General features: G+C 37.3%; 1 protein-coding gene across 3 annotated transcripts in view; it reads right to left on the minus strand.

Moving 5' to 3' along the window:
• The window catches only part of LOC108968640 (5'-AMP-activated protein kinase subunit gamma-1), a 197,356-nt gene that overhangs the window by 102,878 nt on the left and 71,663 nt on the right, over positions 1-22,815 (minus strand). For 2 of the 3 annotated variants that reach the window (XM_018932770.1, XM_018932769.1), the window contains exons 2-5: positions 19,660-21,820; positions 6,391-6,494; positions 5,698-6,283; positions 5,263-5,385 (exon numbers count right to left, since the gene is read on the minus strand). In XM_018932770.1, coding sequence (XP_018788315.1) covers positions 5,263-5,385; positions 5,698-6,283; positions 6,391-6,494; positions 19,660-21,453 — 2,607 coding nt within the window. In that variant the 5' untranslated portion in view covers positions 21,454-21,820. The remainder of the gene's footprint in view (positions 1-5,262; positions 5,386-5,697; positions 6,284-6,390; positions 6,495-19,659; positions 21,821-22,815) is intronic. The other variant, XM_018932771.1, reaches the window with a different exon arrangement.

Raw genomic sequence — 22,815 nt, forward strand, 5'->3', positions numbered from 1 at the left:
CGAAAACGAGTCTAATAAAGAATAGAGTAAATATTAGTCGGCGCGCGCGTGTTTAACTCGAGCATTTGATTGCGACAATAAGCGCGAGACGTTTGAATTTGCGAAGAAGCCTTGCGTACAGTCAGCGTGACAAGTGTTGCTATTGCTATTAGCCAGCCAGCAAGCGATCGTAACCGAATAGTCCAACACAAAATAACGAGCAAACGAGAGCATGCAATAAAGAAGAGGAAATGTGCACACCTTCGCGCACACCGCGAAAATAAACATAAACAAACAGAGGAAGCAAAATGCAGCTGCCTGGATAGAAGGCAAGAAAGCGGGAAAATCGAATGGTGCCGGATGTTTGGGGAATGCGGCGAATGGCTGCAAAACTTTAGCAGCAACGAGTGTGCGAAAGAGTGCCAGACAAATAACACCGTTATGAAAGAGAGTGAGAGCGTGCAGTGAGCTTTCAAGTTCAAACTGAATGAGCAGCGAACGATCGGTGTAGAACAGCTGTGTGTTTGCTTAATATTTATTGTTTATATTTTTTCGCTTGTTTCTTTGAGACGAGGCAAATAATTGCATAAACAACTACACATTTACAGTTATGAGTTTTTTTTAATCGCTAAACCGGCAGATCTGTCGATCAACGAAATCTTACGAGAGTTCGATTTAACCTGTAAGAATAATTTTGTGGCCCTTTGAAATTAAATTGTGACATGAAAAAGTTTTCTAAATGAACCTAGCCTCAAATATTCTAACATTTTGGTATTCGGTTCTGTCTTCCCTCGTCAATAAATAACGAATTCAATAATATTATTTAAAAATTATTTGGACTCCTTTGAGATACATTTATTTTACTTATAGTATGTAGTGAGCTCTTAAGCTTCGTTAACCTCATATCCCAATTTTCGAAGGTCACACAATATATGAGTCAGTTGCAAAGGTCTATGTAATTATATGTATCACTTATCTAGTAAATTATCGATCAATTAATAAGCGATAAATACGATCACACTTTCATTGTTTATAATTTTTCATAAAAAAAATATGTCGGTGTAAAAGAATTATGAGTATGAAGCAAAACTCTAAAAGAAAACAACAAAAAAATAAAACTTTACAAGGGTAAATATTTGTTAAAAAATCACGTTCGAAATAATAGCGGCGTAAACTTCGCAAATGTTATAAACATTGTGACAAAAAAGCACCCGGAAATTCCCCAGGTAAATGATGTTAAAGACAAGGAAAAACGTTAACTTCAGTTGCACCGAAGCTAAATACCCTTCACAGGTGCATTTCTGTTAGTAATTATGTGTTCAGTTTGTATGGAAGCTATATGCTATAGTTAACCGATTGGAACAATTTCTTCGGAGATTACATTGTTGCCTTAGAAAATTATCTGTACCGAATTTTGTTAATATATCTTGTTAAACGTGAATGGTTTCCATACAAGAACTTGATTCCGATCGTTCAGTTTATATGACAGCTATATGCTATAGTAAGCCGATCTGAACAATTTTTTCGGAGATTACATTGTTGACTTAGAAAATTATCTATAYCAAATTTCGTGAATATGTCTTGTCAAATGTGAAAGTTTTCCATAAAAGAACTTGATTGCGATTTCGGAGATTATATTATTACCTTAAGCAGTAATCCAAGTCAAATTTCGTGAAGATACATTGTCAAATGTGAAAGTTTTCCATACAAGAACTTGATTCCGATCGTTCAGTTTATATGGCAGCTATATGTTATAGTGGTCCGATATCGGCAGTTCCGACAAATGAGCAGCTTTTTGAAGGCAAAATGACGGTTGCAAAATTTCAAAACGATATCTTAAAAACTGAGGGACTAGTTCGTATATATACAGACAGGCGGACAGACGGACATGGCTAAATCGAATCAGCTCAACATACTGATATATATATACTTTATAGGGTCTCCGACGCTTTCTTCTGGGTGTTACAAACTTCGTGACAAAATTAATATACCCTGTTCAGGGTATAAAAAATGTATTTTGCTAAGTTGTTAAGGCTGTTTTATCAAAAACACAAGCCTACAGGTGGTATGAAGCCTTCAAAGACGGTCAAGAGGTCTTTGAAAACATGCCTCGTTCTGGACGAATTTCGACCTCTTCAACTGATGAAAATATTAAAAAAGTGAAGGACACGGTGCTTAAAATATCGTCAGGCAAGTTTTTGGGAGATGGCAAGAGAGCTCGACAACTCTCGCGAGTCCGTTCAAATGATTTAGATGGATATTTTGGGCATAAAATGTGTTCTTGCACGACTTCTAGCAATAAAGCTGAATTTATTTCGCACTGAGCCACGATTGTGATCGAATTTAAAGCTACTGAAACCCAAACAGAAAGTGCCACGCGGTGGAACCCGTTTTCAGTGGATCAAAGAGATAAAACAAAACTCGCAGAAGGAGCTGAAGGCCATGTGTGCTTATAAAGAGTGTTTCGAGAATTGGAAAAATCATTCACATAAGATCATCTCTTGGGGATTACTTTGAAGGCGTCAAAATAAATATTGATAAACAATTAAATATTTTACGTTTTATTAACAATTTCCGGGTATTGTTTTCAATTTATATAACATTAATATAAAATTAATGCATCAGAATTAATTTCCCAGGTCAGCTGGGTCTACGTAACGGAAACGATCCGAAATTTATATCCGCCAAAGTCAACTTAGCAACAGGCATATTATCTAAACTTTTTGAACTATGTTTTATAATCGAAAAATTACTCTATTATGAAAAGCGACGAACGACTCCAGCCATTTTTATTGGAACTGGCGGCTTTGAAGCGGGTTATCGAAATTTGTAATTTGATCATAGAATCAAAATTTCAAGAGGACAAATAAAGAGTTCGGCGTCCAAAATAATTTTAAATAAATTAGACAAAGAGATTGCGAACAGCTAAACCCTATAATTGATCAAAAATATCCAAGCCAAGATCATATAATTTTTTATCACAATGTATTCTAGATTATTATTATTATTATTTATTTATTATTTTTTTTGATTTCAGATTGCTGGGTGAACATGTACAGAAGACTTTAACGCAGATAGTTGTTGATAAGGATCGATATAAGGTGCGGGCATTTCCAGTTAATGAGAACAGGCTGTTTGGTGGAAAAATGTATAAAGAAAATCATTATATTTTGCATTACTTAAAGGCGGCCCTTCGCGAATTTTTATTCAGCAAAACTAATAGGGCAGGGATCGTGCACTAATCGACAGAGAAAAACTCATTGAAAACATCAACAAGACCAATAACTGTTTTTGATATTTTTCGAAACCTACTATATATCACTTTCATTAACAATAAGTAAGCAAGCGTACTGCAATAACATTCACAACAACAATTGGTTACACCTGTTTTTTTTGTTTTTTTTTGTTTCTTGAATACGATAATGTGTGTATTTTTTGCGTATGGCAGTTATTGCTCATTACCAATTCAAATTTTTGTTTAATTTTGATTGATGATTGTGATGTGGTTGTGGGTGTGTGTTCATGTACATATGTACTGGGTTTTCTGCTTATAAGGAATTATTTCGACTTTCTATTTTTTCAAAGCATTCAATGGCCCGCGCGCTTGCGTGTTGTTGGAATTTTTAAATGCAAAAATCTGTGATAAAAAATTATAAATTAGGCAAGATCGATTTTTTTTCAGACGACGCTTTATTGTAAACCGAAATACAGTAGTTGAATTTGAAAGTGAAATGATGTTCTTTGTACGGGTACTTTAGATTTATTTTTATGATTATTTCTTCGTTTTAGTGAGATATGGAGGTAAATGAAAAAATATACATATGTAAATCATATACATTCTGACAAAAAAGCACGCGGAAATTGTAATAAAATTATCCGGGTTTTTGTCTAAAATTTTGTACTTCTAACCGAATTTCGTGTGCATAATCGTTGCGAAAAACGGAGAAAGATCGGAAAGGTTTACGGTGATTCAGTTTTATCAAAAACACAAGCCTACGAGTGGTACGATGCCTTGAAAGATAGTCCAGAGATCGCTGAAGACATGGCTCGTTATGTACGACCTTCGACCTCTTCAACTGATGAAAATTAAAAAAAAATTAAAGATGCGTTCTTGCTTGACTCGTCTCGATAGAGCTGCATTTTTTCAATAATAGTATTATTAATAGGTCTCTTTTCATGGACTGACATCGATGAGACATCGATTTACGAGTTTGACATGCAATCAAGTCAACAATCATCAGAATGAATGAGACATGATTCGAAACCAAAAAGACCACGTTAAATCTGCTCAAAAATAAATGTAATGCTCATTTTTTATTCGAAATTCATTGTTTTGTGCATCATAAACTTGTGTCGGAGGGACAGACGGTGAGTAAGGAGTTTCGCCGTATTGCGACTTTTGTGTGAGAACATCCGTCGGCAACGGCCGAAACCATGAAAGAGCAATTTATGGATTTTACACGATGATAGTATACCATCGCATCTAGCCACGATTGTGGCCGTATGAATATTTTTTCTTGTTCCCCAAACTGAAATTGCTGATCCATGGAACCCATCTTCAGTCGATCGACGAAATATAACAAAATTCGTAGAAGGAGCTGAACGTCATTCCAAAATGTCTTTAGGAAAGGATTTCGAGAACTGGAGAAATCGTTGTCATAAATCTATTACATATGGAGGGGATTACTTTAAAGGCGACAAAATAAATAATAATGAATAATTAAATATTTTGCGTTTTATTTACAGAAATATGAAAATAAAAAAAATCGAAAAATAGTTAGACTTCCTAACAGAAAACGAAACACTTGGCTTGTATTCGATATTACGAAGTATTGAACACGTCTAATTGGTACACTTTAAGCAAAGAATCATGAGGCTCTAATATTACTATATTAAACAGCAAGAATTTTAAAACTTTCAGGCACGTATGATTTTGTTTTGATAAATTTTTAATATAAAAAAGTACTTTAATTTACGTTTTTTTGCTTGATTATGAAACTTTTATTCTTTTATACTTTTATTTTCTTAGTGTAAACCCTCAAAGCTATAAAAATAAACTTAAATATCCAAAGCACCATCTGACGGACAGCAGTTACATTTTAATACAACTATTGCCGACGGTAGCTTTTCACCTTTCTCACCACACTACAAAAAGCTACAGACAAAATATGTCAAAAAGTACCGTTGAGAATTTCAGGAGCTTTCTAAGCTTCTCACCACACAATAATCATGTTGAATATAAAGTATGATTATAATAAAGATAAACGTTAATATCAAACTCACCGCTTTGCGTTTGTCCGCCTCGGTGGCCGCTGAATTTGAACGGCTTCTAAACAAATCCATCACTTTGGTCATAGGTGAGCGGGATGCGTCTGAGCGACGTACCGCTGTAACGGTGTGATAGTACTGCAAACAATTTAAAAAGCGATAATTCAATTAATTAGGAGATTTAACCAAATGAGTTGCCATAAAATAATAATTAAGCGTTAATTAGCACGCTTTCGCTTTGGGGAGGTTGAGCAGCAAATCAAAGAGTAGCCGAACTTAAAGCAAAAAAAAAACTTCTTTTGAATGAGAAAGCTTACACATTTGGAAATATAAAAAATAATTTTTAAAAAACTACAGTAACAGCTACATTATTAAAAACGCACTTTTAAAGATGGTGACTGCCATACTTATCAACCATCGCCCCCAAATATTTCGCAAGTCCACACTCACCTGGGCATCGCTACCTTGATGCGGATGCGCCGATCCATCTTTGTACTTATTCTTCGCACTGGCACCCTCGGCGGCGGTTATCGTGACCGCCGGATGTTGACGCTTATCATGATGATGATGACCAATCAGCCCTGAATTCTGCATGGCCACCTTCATTTGATTCATTATGCCGCCGCTGCCGCCGCCACCACCAGCGCCAGAGTGTGTGCTACTCGAGCTGCTGTTGTCTGTGCCGGACGCACCGGCAACACCGCCACTGCCAGCGGCCAAGAGCAGCGAATCTTTGCGCTTAGTATCGGATTTGGCGCGCTGTCGAAACACATCGAAGATGGTGGGACGTCGATTCGGGCTGGCGATACCATGCACGGTCGACTGGTTAAGCACGGGCGAGTCTTCGCCGCTGCGACGTCGCTCCAACGAACCGGAGCGCGTCGAGGAGCCAACACGCTCTGTACTGCGCGATATTTTCTCCATATTGCGATTGAGCTTCTCCAATTTAGCTGCCTCGCGTTCTTGACGTCGCGCCGTTTCGCGCTCCAACTTGCGCGCCTCCTTCTCGCGACGACTGGCTTCCTTTTCCTGCCGTCTAATGGAGAGTGCGTGGGGAAAAAAAGAAATTTAATATTGATAATTTTGGAATACAAACATATGTACATAGATATTTATTTCGTGTAAATTTCTTAGTAAACTCACCGCGCCTCCTTCTCCATCTTTTTGGAAGCCTTTCGTGCTGCTTTGGCATTGGGTTCCGCCGGCGCGCTGGAGGGTCGCGAACCAGGCAAGCGTCCATCTTGTTCCTGAAAGTGTACATGCCGCTTGTGAGTATGTATTCTAGGTGTTTTTTGCATATAAACAAATGTAAATTGTCTCGACTTTCTTCTACTTCGCCTAAGGATAAAGAGCAACTGTTCCACGCAGCAGCGCCAATAGCACTGACTGCCAACTTTTTTGCACACTGTCTATATTTGGCAAAATAAAAACCACTCTACACATATTAATGCTTGTATTCATACATACAAATTTATTTGAGCGCTACCAAACCCCTTATAATTGCGTAAGTAGTTGTTAGTCAATTGTTGACACAAAGTTAATTAGCCTCAATGAATTTTGGCCACTGGAAGCCACACGTAGTGGGCTAAATCAATTGCTGGCAATTACTTTGTCTAAGCAAGTCAATAAAGGCGAATGCTCGGAACGGTGTGAAAACAAAAAGGATAATGATAACGCCCAGCAGGAGGCGTCTTTACATTGATAATGCCGATGTCAAATTTTGGGTAGTGAAAACAAACCATAAATACTGCTTGAACCAAAGCAAGAAGAATATAAACAAAAAATATTAAATATTCTAGAATAATATAAAACAAAACAAAAGAACAAGATCTCGTGTTTCTTATTCCCTCTGCTGTGAAGCGCGCAGTTCACAGTAGTTGCGATGAGGGGCTACAGTTCATGAAGAGTCATACCTCAAAGGCGTTAACACAACGGAAGAGAAAGCTCTGCTATGCTACCTGGGAGATGCCAAAGGTTGTACGTCGGCGATATAGACTAGAACGACAGCAAAACCCCATAAATAGTGATTGAAAAAAAATAGCATTAAAAATCCCCGAAAGGCTTCGCTGTAAGTTCAACTGCACGAAGGAGAAAGGGTAAAGGTCGGTTTAGGCTAAGGCAAGAATGAAAGAAGACTGAGCATGCTATAAAAGAACGCCACAAGTCACATCCTCCGATCCGTGATTCGCAAACTGGATCTAGGAGGAAATTGCAACCAAAATGCAGCGGTTCGTTGAAAGTCAAACAAATGTGCCGGCAAAACGTCAGAGGAAAAATTACGTCGCTTTAAAGCCAAACGTTAGATTTGATTAGAAAAACCCTCAATGGGCACAGCGGCAGCGACGTCCAGCGAAGTAGCCAAGAGGCTTTTGATCGTGGCACTCACCGACCGAATCAACCCTTTTGGACAGATCAGAAAGAAAAAATGGGAAGCGGTAGAGATAAAACTACTGGATATGCTCTTCGCAGGACTGGATCTGTACAAACATACCCTGACGCGGGCTGGCTCAATGGGTAAGGACGATCTCTCACTGCCACGGTAAAAGTGAAGTGGTTGCGAATCTTCAAGCTCTGTGGGAGTAACCCGTTCTGGAAATAGTGGACCGTAATTGCATTCCGTCGATTCCGATGGCAAAGGTGTTTATAACTCGCGGTGTAAAACTGGAGGATGCACTGCGAAATCTCAGCAGATAAAATACTGATGTGCGACGGAAGTCTAGAGGCTGCTGAAGGGCACCAAGGAGGGTGGCAGCCAAAACAAAAAAATCTTTCAAATAAACATGTCGGACGTGGGTACACTATGCGAACGGTTCGGGAAGATGTCTTGGAGGTAGCGTCTGCCTTCCTCTCAAGAAGCGTAACACTGCTGACAAGAGAGAAAACGCACTAGAGAAGCGGGAGATGGAAAAGGATATAGGAACGATCCTAGAAACCATATTAAAGCCGCAGTTTCAACCCCCGTGAAGAAACCCGACCCTGGGGAAGAGCAAGGTTGCCTCTGCCGAACTCATTCTCCATTTATAGTGGATCGGCTACGATACGGTTTGAGTTCAGGAACCATGGATAGATTTTGATACTGTCACCCCACGCCCAGAAAGGTGAGATCAAGTCACCATAGCCTGGACGAAACTGAACGAACTTGGATGTTTCTTATAATAATTTTGTGAGAGTAAAACCTATTAATTTTTCACTTCATTTTTCGAAATCATGCGAACAGAAAACTTCGGGATTTCATTAACGAAAAAGAAATAATATTCCATAAATGTATGTACATATGTACATAAGTATGTATGTACGTAGATAATATAATCAACTTTTGTCCAATTACGTGAATAATCGGCAATTTATCAAGCTTTGAATAAACATGGCTAGCCGAAAAATACAAATTTGTTGATTAAAGGGAATTGGCACGCAGTTTGTAAAATATTTGTTGGAGACGGGGAGTGCAAAAGAAATGACAGAAAAATAAACATAAAAATGATTTGACGAATAAATTATAACCTTAAGAGATGAAAGTGGCAATACGAGTCGCACGCAGTGAGTTTGCAGAATAAATAGAGTGATGAAGTGCACTAATTTTCCGAAATGAAAATATCCCGACGCCTTTATTCAGCTGACAATCCCTTTTCTCTATTTATATTTCCACAAACTTTCCATTCATTTTGAGTAAAAAAGTAAACACATACATGCATACATACATATATATTATATATATACATACATATACATATCGTCACCTGAAATGCAAAATAACGTAACAACATTTTCGGAAATTTACAGTGGCATAAATGAAACACGAAATAAAATGGAATATGGGTGAAACAAAATTTTAATACTGGTTAAAACTGGTTTATATGTATCTGAGGGTAGAACCTGAAAGTGTTGGGCATACAGTAATATTATGTATGTAATTTGAAGTAGTGAATCGTAATCACTAAGACACTCAATTTCGAATTTTTTGATGATACGTTATTTTGCATTTCAGGGGACGATATACATATATTTTTACAGGTATGCATACATACTCGCATGTAGAATAGCCCTAAGTAGGGCTACAAATATGGCAACCTGCATTTATTTGTGGATCAATTACGTCATAGCAGGGCGATGAACATACCCCCAGCCATTAATAAGCTTGTATAAATACAGTGCCGAACTTGAAGAACCAGAACCGTGGCGATGAAATACATACATATGTATGTATGGATGTATTTGCAAAAAAACGGCGAAAGAATAAAGCAGAATGCAAACGCAAACGGAGAAGAATGGGGAACAAACGCTCAGCGGGAGAAAGAACATGCGAGATAAAGCCATGGAAGCGAAGTGGCGACAAACGAGAATGCAACAGGTTTCTAAGAAATCGCAAGCTGTTAGCTCTAGCACAAAGTCACGTGTTTGATAACAGCTAAACATACATAAACAAATAAAGTGGAGAAGACTACGTGAGAAGAATGTTAAAAGCCTTAATGTGAAATGAAAAATGACAAATTATATGAATTGTTAAAGAAGATCTTTTGTCATTCAGGTGAAGAAGATTTAATGCTGCCAAAATGGTCGCAATAACCGCACTAGTCGTGCCTCTGACATACCTAATAACGGTGTTTTCAATAGAGACGCTACAAAAGTGGGGACAGCAAATGACGCCATATTTCTTCCTGCTCTTTTGACATTTCCCTTCAGTAAGATTTGCCGTTTCATCATGGAAAGATCCATTGATCCAACCACGAGTCAATATTATTAGAATTTACTACCGCAACCCGTAGTCAGTTGAATCAACTTTAAGAGCGCTACAACCAATTTATAATATGATCGTCATAATCGTTCTGTCAGATCGGCAATCGAGCGTCTAGTGTAAAAATTTTAATCCACAAGCTCAGTACAAAATGTTCCCGTGCCAGTGAGGCAAAGAAGTGCCCAAAGTGTCGCTAGCGCATTAATTGAGGAAGACCCAAATCGGTCTCGAACACGTCGTTCTCAAGCGTTGCGCATCTCTGTGACGCCGATGTGACGAATTTTGCGAAAAGATCGTGGCCTACATGCTCAAAAATAAAACTGACGCAAGAACTGAAGCCGCTTGACAACCAGAATCGTTGTATGATCGTCAATTGGGCTGAGAAACGATTTGAAAATGGTCCGGATTCATCGAAAAAATCATCTTCAGCGATGAGACTGATTTCTGGCTTTGTCAATAAACGAAATATGCGTTATTGGTTAGGCAGCAATCCATACACACTCCATGAGTATCCTCTGCATCCCGAAAAAATTACGGTTTGGAGTGGTTTATGGGCCGTACTTCTTCCGAGATGATCAAGACCTCCACGTTACTGTGAATGTCAATCGCTACCGTTCAATGATAATCGAATATTTTTGATCCGAATAGGATGATATAGACTTGGGCAATATGTGGTTCTAACAGTACGGCTCCACAAGCCACACAACTAATGTCACAAGCTCTCTTATTGAAAATCCTGTTATAATTTCTTCTGTGCCTGGAATTCTCAGGGAGGTCGGTGCTTTGCCCCAATGTTTTGCTGGTTTCTTTGATAATTCATTCCCGTGTCCTGCTCCCCGGTTTTCTCTCTACATACCTGAACATAAGTATGTACATATATACAAATGTACATGTGGCTACAGTACAGATGCCGACTTTTTCGCCCTATTACCTTTAAGTTTTCTTAACTGAGAACCATTTCAGATATTTTTGATCAACTATCGCATCCTCGAAAAGAGAGAGGAAACCATATTTATTTATAGGTTTCAAAAAATTCATTTTAAGGCTCTATCGAGATTCATGCCTTTCCTTGTGCAGTAAAGTGTGAACTTGTTGCAATACCCCTAAAACTCGCTATAGAAAAAAAAAACAGTAATCTCTCGTTCCTATTATGAACGTTGAATTGGAGATGGAAATCCGGCATGAAAATATATGCATGTACGTATTTAATTTTATTTATAAAAACATGAAACAATAATACAATTACTTTTCCACGAAAAAAGGAGCACTGGCTGCCAGGACCTGAATGTATGTAAATGCTCGTTAAAATTTCAAAATGCCCATAAACGGTGTATCTGATTCATTGAAGTTTCATGGTTTTTCAAATTATGCCAAAGCTAGTTACAACTGACAAACAGCCATATGCGAGTCAAAAATCAACACCCACAAATTCGACTTGCCCATCATTTTTATATTCACAGTGTTCGACTAAATCGGAACAAGGCCAGAAATTGTAATGAAAAATTCAAACAAAAAGTCAGCAAAGTTCTTCAATAGACACGCGCACCAAAGCTGGCATGAGATATTCCCATCACGTGCCCGACGTGTATCCAACTTCTCGACATACACACATATATAACATGTATGTTTGTGTGTATGAATGTATGCAGCGCGATGACGGTGGATCGCCAATAGAGAAAGAGCAAAGTGCTTGTGGAAAAGGCAAGCAAAGTATAAACAAATTACGTTTAAAACGCATTTGAAAGGAAAAAGAAGAGAAACTATGAAAAAATACAATAAAATGAAATAAAAGGCCAAAACCGCGAAGCAAGTTCAACAAAACGGCAAACATTAAACTATGCGAAACCGCAAAACAATTAGCACAAACAATTAATTTTAAGTAACATACATATACACATATACAAATAACTTTTTGCAAAAAAGCGACATACATAAATATAAATTGTCGAAAAAGCTGTCAGATAAAAATACAGCGCCAATCAGACAGCAATAAAAAGTGTTTATACCAGAAAAAAAAAACTTTTGTGGTTTGGCTCTCCATCTAGACGTCTACGTGATGGCATATCTACAACAAAAACATATAAATGACGTCATAAAAAGCTAAAAGACATTCATAAAAGCTAAGAAGGTAACAAATAAGCGCTTGGCTTTTATGATTATGAAATAAAGAAAAAAAAAATGTTTGACTGCACATACATACATACATATGTACATATATAATATATTAGGGCGATGCAAAAAAAAAATTTCTTTTATATCGGAATCGGAGCCGAGGAACCTATTTTTCAGAGTACCAAACGAAAAAAAAAAAATTTTTTTTATTCACCCTAATATCCATAGATGTTTGACGTTGAATATCTCGTAAACGCTTCACTTAATCGAAAAATCATAACAGAGCATTTTTATAGAGCAGTAAATTTCCTACAAAACTATGACATTCGTCATTCATAATGATTTTATTTCATTGAGTTAAAAAATTCATAAGAAATTTTCCCAAAAATAATCAAACTTTAACTGTTAATATCTTTTACGAAAAAAAAACATTTTTTTTTAATCACCCTAATATATATATATGTATGTATAAAGTATAATAGCAATTTCATCATGAAAAAATATGGAAACATATTCTTTCTTGCCACTTATATCACAAAAGTAAACGGTTTATGCAAAATAAAAAATAGTTTATCATTTAGTATATTTGTTTTTCATTTGAAGGTTACTTCAGTGAAAGGTTCTCACATTAGCGGATCTCGAACTTTATGAACGAATATCACGCAGTACTTGCAGCAAATGTTATTTTTTCATCAAAGTATATAAAATCAGGGGCTTTTAACTGAATACCGACTATAAAAATCACAGACACTATATCCGTTCTGGAGAGAAAACCCAACAACCCGTAGAGGTACCATTTTTAATAAATTTTTTTTTTTTTAAATCAGATCACGCGTGAGTCGTGTCAAGCTGTCATGTTATTTTTGTTTAGTATTGTTTGATATTTTCTCATGGAAAGACTTACGTCTAAACAACGTTTGCTAATCGTTCAGCTTTCTTACGAAAATTCATGTTCGGTAAAGAATGAGTTTCGCGCGCTTCGCTCTAATTATGGTCAACATAATCGGCCAAATGAGCGTACTATTCGCAAAATCATCACCCATCTTGAATGCCAGTATTCATTATTGAATAATATTCGGCCAAAAGACCACCTCTAACCCACAGTCGAGAAAATATAGCAGCCGTAGCTGAGAGTGTACACGAAGACCGTGGAGAGTCGATACAGCGATACAACTCGGACAGACTTACGGAACGACTGAGCATTTTACGTCGATATCTTAAATGAAGCAGCTCGACTTTCCCAAGCGACATCACTTCGCTCTATGGGCTCTGGAAAAGTTCCATGAAGATCCGTCGTTTTCGAGCCAAACCCATTTCTGACTTAAGGGGTATGTAAACAAACGAAATAGCCGCATATGGGACGAAAAGCCATTTAAAGAAATTCAAGAGCTGCCATTTCATACAGAAAAAAAGAAAAAGGTGTGAACAGCCCCATATTTCTTCAAAAATGATGCCAGTGTGAGAAAAACCGTCAATGGCGACCGTTATCTCGCCATGATAACCGACTATTTGATGCCTGAAATTTATACTCGTGATCTTGACAACAATTGGTTTCAATAAGACGGCGCCACTTCCCAGACATCGTATCAATCAGTGGATTTATTAAGAGAACACTTCGGTGAGCAAATAAAATTACGTTTTGGCCCGGTCGATTGGCCACCAAGATCGTGTGATATCACACCGTTAGACTTTTTCCGGTGGGGATATGTAAAGTCTAAAGCCTATGCGGACAATTCCGCTTCGATTCAGGCCTTGGAGCAACAAAACATCACATGTGTCATTCGTCAGTTACCAGTCGAAACGAGTCATCGAAAATTGGACTCAACGGATCCATCTAAGACGTAGCCGCGGCCAATATTTGAAAAAAATAAATACCAAATTTATTATTTATTTTTTTTTTTAAGTAGGGAATCTCGAAATGTATCACGCTTTACAGGCACATACACACATACATACATACATATGTGGTTAGTGTTGATGTGTTTGTATGTATGTCAAGATTTGTGGTGTTTATTGTTGAATTTTTGAATGAAATTTCGCGCAAATGAAGTGGATTTTAAAAGTTGAAGGCACAAACAAAACTGTTAATGTGTATATAAATACATATGTAGGTATATACATACTTATACGCGTATGTATTTCTTCAAGCGTAGAAGCATGTTTAATAGCTAAGCGAACAAGTGAAAAGCAAAAGTGAAAAACTAGTCCAACTAAAATCGAATAAACAATCAAGCAATGTGCACCACAAGTTGGACTTTGTTATGGCTTTTGCAATTATAGGCAAAACAAACAAGGTTTTTTGGTTTGTCAAAACTAAAAATGTGGTAGCAAAGAGGTTTACGATGTTTACATAAATAGTGGCTTGACTTTTGTGAAATATTGAAATATTTATGAAGGCATTACATAAGGGAAATCTATTAATTGTTAAAACCCTTTATATTTTCGATTCGCGGGTCACTAGGGCGAATTTTGAAACTTTTCTAAAATTTCAAATCGACAACTCAACTAGTTTAAAGGGTAGCCGCGCAATTCAATGAGCTTCAGTTTATTTTTAAACGCGTTTTTCTCGAAGCAGCACTTTTCGAATTTCTTGCAGTGATAACTCGAACTTTTCTGCCTTTTTTGTATATAATTCTACATACAATAACTGATCAAAAATAGAATTTTGTCAGGACAAAACGACCAAAATTTGAACTGGATTAGGTTAGGTTAAATCGTCGAATCTAAGAACGATCTTATTTGAACAGCGTAGATCGATAGAACGCTTTGAGCGCTCTGAAATTTGTTGAGACTGCTAATATCAGTTTCGGCTATGTTTTTTGGTTCACCGAAGCTAAGATTACCAAGATGTTTCAGCCTCAGTCTTGCAAAGTCTGGACGTTTGGAGGAGAAATGCGCTTAAAAAAAGGCGCCATTTTGTCAATATTTCTTTTCACCGTAGGTCATTGTACGGAAAATATCTTCTAGTTTAAGGAGAATTTTTGAGTTTTAGGTTTCATCCACTGAGAAGCCCGGAATCGGTGCAGTAAAATATCTTTATCTTGATTTTGTTCGGTAAGGTTGTATGTAGTTGTATGATATAGTGGTTTGATATTGACAATTTCGATAAATAAGTAACTTAAAAAATAAGAGCGTGCGCAAATTTTTGATCAAATCTCGATAACTGGGAGACTAGTTAACGTATATACAGATAGGAGCACAGAAAGACGGATAGAGGAAATTGCTATTTATATTATAAAAAAACATATTTGTATAATATTATATTAATTTATAAAAAAAATCTATTAAAATTCATGTGACATTAATTAATTATATAAATTCATCTTCATTAAGATTTATTTATGATATTTCATATGTAGTATTAATTAACCGCATATCTCTTCTTGCTTTCTTCGAGAGCCAATAATCGATTGTTATTTTATTTGTCGTTAAAAGTTTTGCGACTTCCAACTTATTTACAATTTTTCCTTCATTTTTTATTGTTCATTCTTCTTTAACCTATTTGTGCTTTTTGTTTACCAAATTACTAAATTGTTTCCTGCTTAATTTATTTGTTTACAAATGTCTAGCTCTGTGCGAATCTTCCATACGATAGAAATTTCTGCTGTCGGCACCGAATTCCACCAAAGCGCCATATTTGCATTAATTGTTTATTAGGAGCCAATTTCATTGGCTTTTTCAACAATTCGTTCTTTTTTGTTCATCAGCGATGGAATATGTACTTATATACATTAGAGCGGGTTGATTTACAGGGAGCCAAAAAACGGCAAAAATCGAGTATGCGGGAATATTTTATGGATCATTCTGAACAACTTTGCGTAAGAGAATATAATTATGTCTAAAACTGATTTTGAGCTAGCGATTTTTTGAGTTTACATAAACATTTCTTTGTCAGTTTTTGTAATTCGGCTCGCTCTAATGCGCATATGTTCATATGTATAGTATGTATGTATATAATACTATAAATTAATTCAAAACGCATTTATTATTTTTATTATCTCTGAGTACGAAGAGACATCTTTGGAGGATTTTGATTTATAATATTTTTGATATATGTATATACATATACATAGGTATGTACATATATTTCTGCTTTATGTACAAGTATTTTTTTAATGAAAGAAACAACGATCTGGTAGTTCGATAATCGTAACCGTCTCGATGACGTCAATTATATTTTTGTAAATATTCATTAAATAATTATTTACTTCCAAAATAAATTTTTTAATATGAACAAAAATGTGAGAAGACTTTCAAACTGGCATCATTTATGCCTCATATCCATTGGCCTGATTTGAAGAAGATTGCAAACTCATTGAAAAAGGAATGCTGCTTCTTTAAAATATGATTAGTTAGTAAAATATTTTTAATTTATCTCACACATAAAGCCAGATTTTGATCAAAATTTCATTGCATGGACACGAAAATTTTAATATTCTCATTATATACAGAGTTAAGTTAATGAGTTACTTTCAAAACAGGAGAGCTGCACTATTTCCAGTGGAATAGGCAATAGCTTGGTTTTAGGCCCACTGCTATGAATGCTGACTTACGTCTAAGCTGCTAAGAAAACCATAACCAAAAATTGTGCAAATAATCGCATATGCGGAAGACCTCATAGTGGTATCAGTAGCTAAACATCTGGATGATCTCCGGATTAAATGCAATGACTGCATAAATAGTTTACGTGGATGGTTTGCTACCATGAGTTTAGAGCTAGTTGAGCAGAAAAGAGAAGTCTTGCTCATAAGCTCTAGGAAAATTGATAAGTGTTTTCCGAACCATAGCAAATGATGTTGCTGAGGTATTAGCCAGTATGGCGCCGATTTATATCCAGGGTGACGAATATAACTTATCAGAGATGCGTGGAGATGATAAGAGAATCAAAGGCATCGCAATGTGGCAGCAATGGTGATAAACTGCATGCAAAGCATGGTGGACCCACAGACTGATTCCGGACATACATTCCTGGATAAATAGAAAACACTTGACATTTACAACAGATTAGGCGTCAGTTAGTTCATGCCATAGGGAAGACTTAAATAGCATCTTTTCCACCATGAAGTAATACGTTGCCCAGTGTTCCCATGGGAGAGAAATGAGATGGGAGTAGCTTAGGTTTAGTGGATTAAAGACACCCACTGCGGCATACTAAGCAGGATGAGAATAACCAGTGTATATAAACAAATACATACAAATACACTATACTTTAATTTTTTTTTACTATTCAGCGCTTTCTCTGCTATATTCTTTAATACGCTCTTCTTTCAATCCACTTACATAATTTTTACATAAACGCTAGTAAGGTATTTATCTAAAAAAATATATATATCTTCGCTGACACAGTTGCCAGGCAAAATGTAGAGAAACTGGCTGAAACAGCGAAAATAAAACGTTTTAACCGAAACTACTGAACGTTTCCGCAATTATGCAAAGCCAATAAGTAAACAAGTAAGTGTAAAGTATTGCAAAGTTGGGAGTTTATAAATAAAGCATTACCCTTAAGCTATAAATACATAAATACAGTCAAAAATGTAAAAGTGTTTACACTTTTACTCGCTTTTATGCCCGAAGAAAGGTAGCAATCAGTGCACACCCATACAATTTGAGTTATAATTAGATAGACAAGGACAAGTGAAACGGTTGGTAAACAAAGGCATATACGCAAATGTATTTATTTATACCGATGTTTATCTTAAAATACATATGTATATTGACTTATCAGTCACAATTCTTTTCCCCAGCTGTTAGGCTAATGGCCTGTTGAGAAAGATGCGTAATCATATTTGTCACATTTTACTTTATTTCGTGCATTGACCGGCCATGGCCAAAGCCCAAGGCTATATGGTATTCACTTACTTCACTCACTCAAAATCAAACGCAGACAAGTGTAAATATTTTGGTCTCGTCCGAAGCATTGCTTTGCAAATAAACATAGAGGGTATTTGAGCATATCAACGTATGATGTACAAATATACACTGGACTTATGTTTGTACCTTAAAGTCAATGACCTAAAACCCAAAAATTTCATGTGTAGTATATACTTTTGTTTTGAATATAGAAAATCAATTTCTTCACACAATTTACTATCACGTTTCCAATTTAAAATCGCTTTTTTTTATTTGAGCGTCTTTCGGAAAAAACACACACAGTTAAGGAGTTTCTCGGGTTTACGGGTTTCAAAAAAATCGATTTTCATTACCTTATTACATTCTACAATACCTCTAGAATATTTTTCAAAATTTTCAAATTCATCCGAGTAATAGTCTCGGAGATACAGACTTGAAACTTGGGTGCTCGAGGCTGGCCAGGCTAAGGCTTTAAACGTGTTTTTCTCGAAACTGTGTTTTCGAAGTCGGTTGACAAGATTTCTCGAGAACTAGCGATCTTCATGAAATTTTATACAGGTCATTGAGATACAAATCTTAAAAACTTGAACGAAGGATTTTTTTTTTTTGATTACAACTATTTGAAAAAAAAATGTCGCGAAATTTTCATTTTTTTTTGTAAAAATGTCTGCCAAAAATTTTTCTTCGTTCAAGTTCTAAGTTAAGTTTTTAACTGAAAAACGTATTTTTTCACTTTAGATGAACATGTCAGGAATTATCCTGCCAAAACGGGCGCATCTTTTGGCGATAAAGGCGTCGCAATGGCCGAGTTTAAAATATTTTTTTCCAAAAATTTTAGAATTTCTTTGTTAATAATATTTAATTTTTTATATGAGAAAAAAATTGTTGAAAAATTGCTGTTTTTTAACCGAGGAACCTCTTGTAACTCCCTAAGAATAGCAGAAATTATGGTACAGCTATTACTTAAAATAACGTAAATATTCTGAATCAACTGGCATTCTGGAATTTTAGACTGACTTATTTCAAAAATCGTTATAATAGTTTGCCAAAAAAGTCTTGCGATATTTCTTACGGTATTTTTTATTGAATTTTCAATTGTTCATACAATGTCTTTTGATGACTCTTGCTCAGCTCGTGACCGATGCTACGGCTGCTACTATACCGGTCTCTTTCGACCAATTCAGCGATTTATCGCAATTTCGACGACAGGCCTTCCGGAGCGCGGCGCATCTTCGACCATCTTTACACCAGACCGAAAACGTTGAAACCATCGTTGTGCGCTGGAAATGGAAACTGTATCGCATTTTTGCCTTTATCGTAGTAGTACTGTAAAATATGCCGTATTTTGTCTTTATTTTGCTCCATGTTTGCGACGCTGTAACTCACGAACGACTTAAAAGAAACGACAATCAATCAAACACGTGTTAGCGCGTGAAATGAGCTTTCCTAAAAAGGTATAGCATGACCCGATGCGACGAATAAAACTAGAACTAAGCGCACTCAGCGCCAACTAGCGAAAATACCGCAAGACTTTTTTGACAACCAAATATATACTCGCTCTGATAGAAACTAAATTTTACAACTCAACTGTATGCTAAAATCCTACAAAAGGCACATAAACCCAGATCTGTAGTTTCTTTATATAAATCAATTTTAGAACAGGCCAAAATGCCATGACCTCATAGCATTTAGTGTCTCTTTCGAGCAACAGAACTTACATCTTCCGAAGGCGCAGCTGTTGTGTGCCCAATCCCTAATGTACTCTCATCTAGCGTTTGCCTCCTTGCTGATGGAGTTTTGATCGCCGATCTTTTGATCCACACATCATCTAAATGCGCTAGATTGCCGGGTGGTTTCACTAAACTATTATCACAATTATTGTAACTTTGGTGGTGAATGAGAGTTGTTGTGTTTTTGGATGCGAGTGGGGATGCAGGCGTAGATGTGGCGTTTCCTATGCTTTTTGAGATCTGTTCACTCTTCGTACGCTCTTCGTTGTTGCCAATCTGATTGAGCGATGTATTGCTGGCATCTGGCGTACGGATTTCAACCAGCGAGGCATCGAAAAATTTCTTCGAAAGATGCGGCACAGCGGTGGGAAATTTGTGACTACCGTAACGCTGTGAGAAGAGTCCCTGCACAGAGGTGTAACCACCATAGCTGCTGGGAAAGCTGATGGTGTGTGCATTGGCGCTTGAGCTCAAATGTTTCAGCTTATCGGCCTCGGTGCGCAATTGTTGTAGTTCGGGCGTCTCCTTTGCTTTGGTTACGGTAAATTTACCTTTAATAATAAGCATCTCAGAGCTCTCGGCATGCGGCAACTGCGGTTCGGCGTGTTTTGACACATTTAATGCTGCATTGTTGCTGGCTATTGCGGTGGTGTTTGCGGCGAAACTTGGCGCATTTGGCTGCGCTTGTGTTGTCATCAGCGTTGATGATTCATTGAGGTTTGTGGTGACAACGCTGACTGTAGAACTATCGGGCGGCATATGGTTATTCACCGCGGCGACATCGTTTGACACCGTTGATATTTGCGGTGCCGGCATAATTGCCTTACGCGGTTCGGCTGCCTTAATCATCGGCAATGGTTTCTTCCTGGTCGACTGCAGCAAATTAATCAGCGATGGTGGCAATATTGTTGGCGGTATTGGTGGTGGTGGTGGTGGTGAAAAATTTTCTGCGGTCACTGTAACCGTTTTGATATCATCCACATTATTGGTGTTGATACTGTCGATTTTATGCATAAATTGCTGACGCAAACGTTCCAACTCCTTAAACTTTTCTGCCGCTGCCTCGTCAGTGGTTGGTGGTGGTGGTGGCGGCGTGGGCAGTGTCGACTTCTCAAACTTTGGCGCCGACATGCCACTTGTGGTTGGCTGTGGTGACTTCTCGCCATCATCCTCATCCTCTTCCTTGCATTGCGACAAACGTCGGCGCTCTACGAATGGCAATAAATATGGACGCGTATGAAAGATATCTAAATGACGTGACTCGACGGGTAGGAACTTGCCCGTCCGTTCGTCATGTTGCACGGCTGCGCATACTTCTTCCTCGCTGTCGCTGCTACTGCTGCTATATGAACCAGTTGGCGGAAAACTCGACAACATCGAACTGCCAAAACCGCTTGAGAAAGTCAGATGTTCACTGTCAATGGTACGCAGTCCAGTCGTCACAGAATCGCTGACTGTATCGTCGTACTCATTGGCGCTTTCCGAGTCCGATTCGTAACCATCCGCTTCAGCCTGTTCCAGACAATCCATAGACTCGTCGAAGGCATTTTCGAAGACATCGTCACCCAGACGATGTGGGCCCACAGCATGCTGTGTACCCGTTCCAGCATTATTAGCGCTAATACTCGGTTGATCTGCTGCTTGCGCATTCGCGCTTTCGCTCTGCAACGTTTCGGCGGTATTCGTGTGCTCTTCGTGCGTCATTGCTGTGGCGGTATTGTGTTTCGATATAGTACATTTACTCTCTTCAGTACTGTTGTTGCGTGTAGAATTTGTGGCCATTTGTGGAAAATACTGCCTTGCAGGTAGATTTTTTGTTCGTTTTTCGTTTATATAAAATCGTTTCGTAAGTTTGTTAACGTATAAAATGGGTTGAGGGTTAATTTTTGTTTAATAAATTTGCTCGTGGACACTTAATTTAACAGCACAACGTTTAAACTTTTCTTTTTTGTTTTGAGACAGGGACTGTAGAATTGTACACAACTTAAAATAACTCACTACACTTAACGTCGATAATATTTTCTTTTGAACGACATTGATTCGCTGGTTTTTATCACTGCTTGAGAAAATATTCTTTGTAAGGTTATGTATGTATACAGTGTGTATGCGGTTGTTATAAGTGCTGTTTGTAGGTTTTCAGCTCATTGATCTGGAAAATAAAATAAATGAGGAATATTTAGTTGTTTAGTCGATGCAAGCTTCAGTGCTACCAACTGCGTTTTCTGTTGATATGACTTGGATGTGTGACACCTATGTATTGTTGTGACACTGCAGGTCTTCCTCGTTTACTATTCTTATATTATAATCCCTATCACGTAGACACTGCAATCCCCTGTGCCAAATTAAAGTGTTATCAAGAGATCAAGATCAAGTTTTGAGTTATGTGGTTCTTTCCAGAAATTTTACAGAATATGAATTACATTTTTCGTTTCATAATTCTCAAACCCAAAAACAAAAACGACTGTACTTCATCAGCTACTAAACTTCAGAGCTTAATATTAATTTTTGTTGAATTATTTTTTGAGCTCAAACAATGTTTTGCAAATATTATATTTCATTATGTGGTAAGGGGGTTAAGTGTCAGACTGCGTGCTCAGCGCGTACGCGCGCTCAATCAATTAAATCAACATCAGAAAAAAGCCACAAAATAAAAGCATTCAAGCATCGCCACCACTCAGCGCCCATTTGCGACTAATATGCGTCCACTAAGCTCCACTTGGGATGCTTATGAAAATTGCTGACGCATTATATACAATCATCAATCAACTTTGATGCACACACACACACACATGTATATATGCTTAAAATAAATATTTTACTTTCACATCAGACAAAAATGCGTTATGAACACAAGCGGTGCTTTCACATTTTCATTCTTCTGCTTCTGCTTCGACACCGTTTGTTTACAAATACATACATTTAGGCGCGCATACTCTCAGCCGTCAGACCGCAAATAAGCATTCGGAATTACAGTGCGTCCGCCTGACATCATCGAAATGCCAGACGGTAGAGGCAATGTGACGCAACGTGCTCAGTGTTTTTCGTGGCAATTGGTCTCCAGAGATCAAACAGAGAAAAGCATATGTTGTGTATACATATGCATATATATGTATGTATGCATTTATATTTTAAGAACATATATAC

Source organism: Bactrocera latifrons, unplaced genomic scaffold (assembly GCF_001853355.1).
Source record: "Bactrocera latifrons isolate USDA-ARS-PBARC rearing strain unplaced genomic scaffold, ASM185335v1 scaffold_223, whole genome shotgun sequence".
NCBI classification, from domain to species: domain Eukaryota; kingdom Metazoa; phylum Arthropoda; class Insecta; order Diptera; family Tephritidae; genus Bactrocera; species Bactrocera latifrons.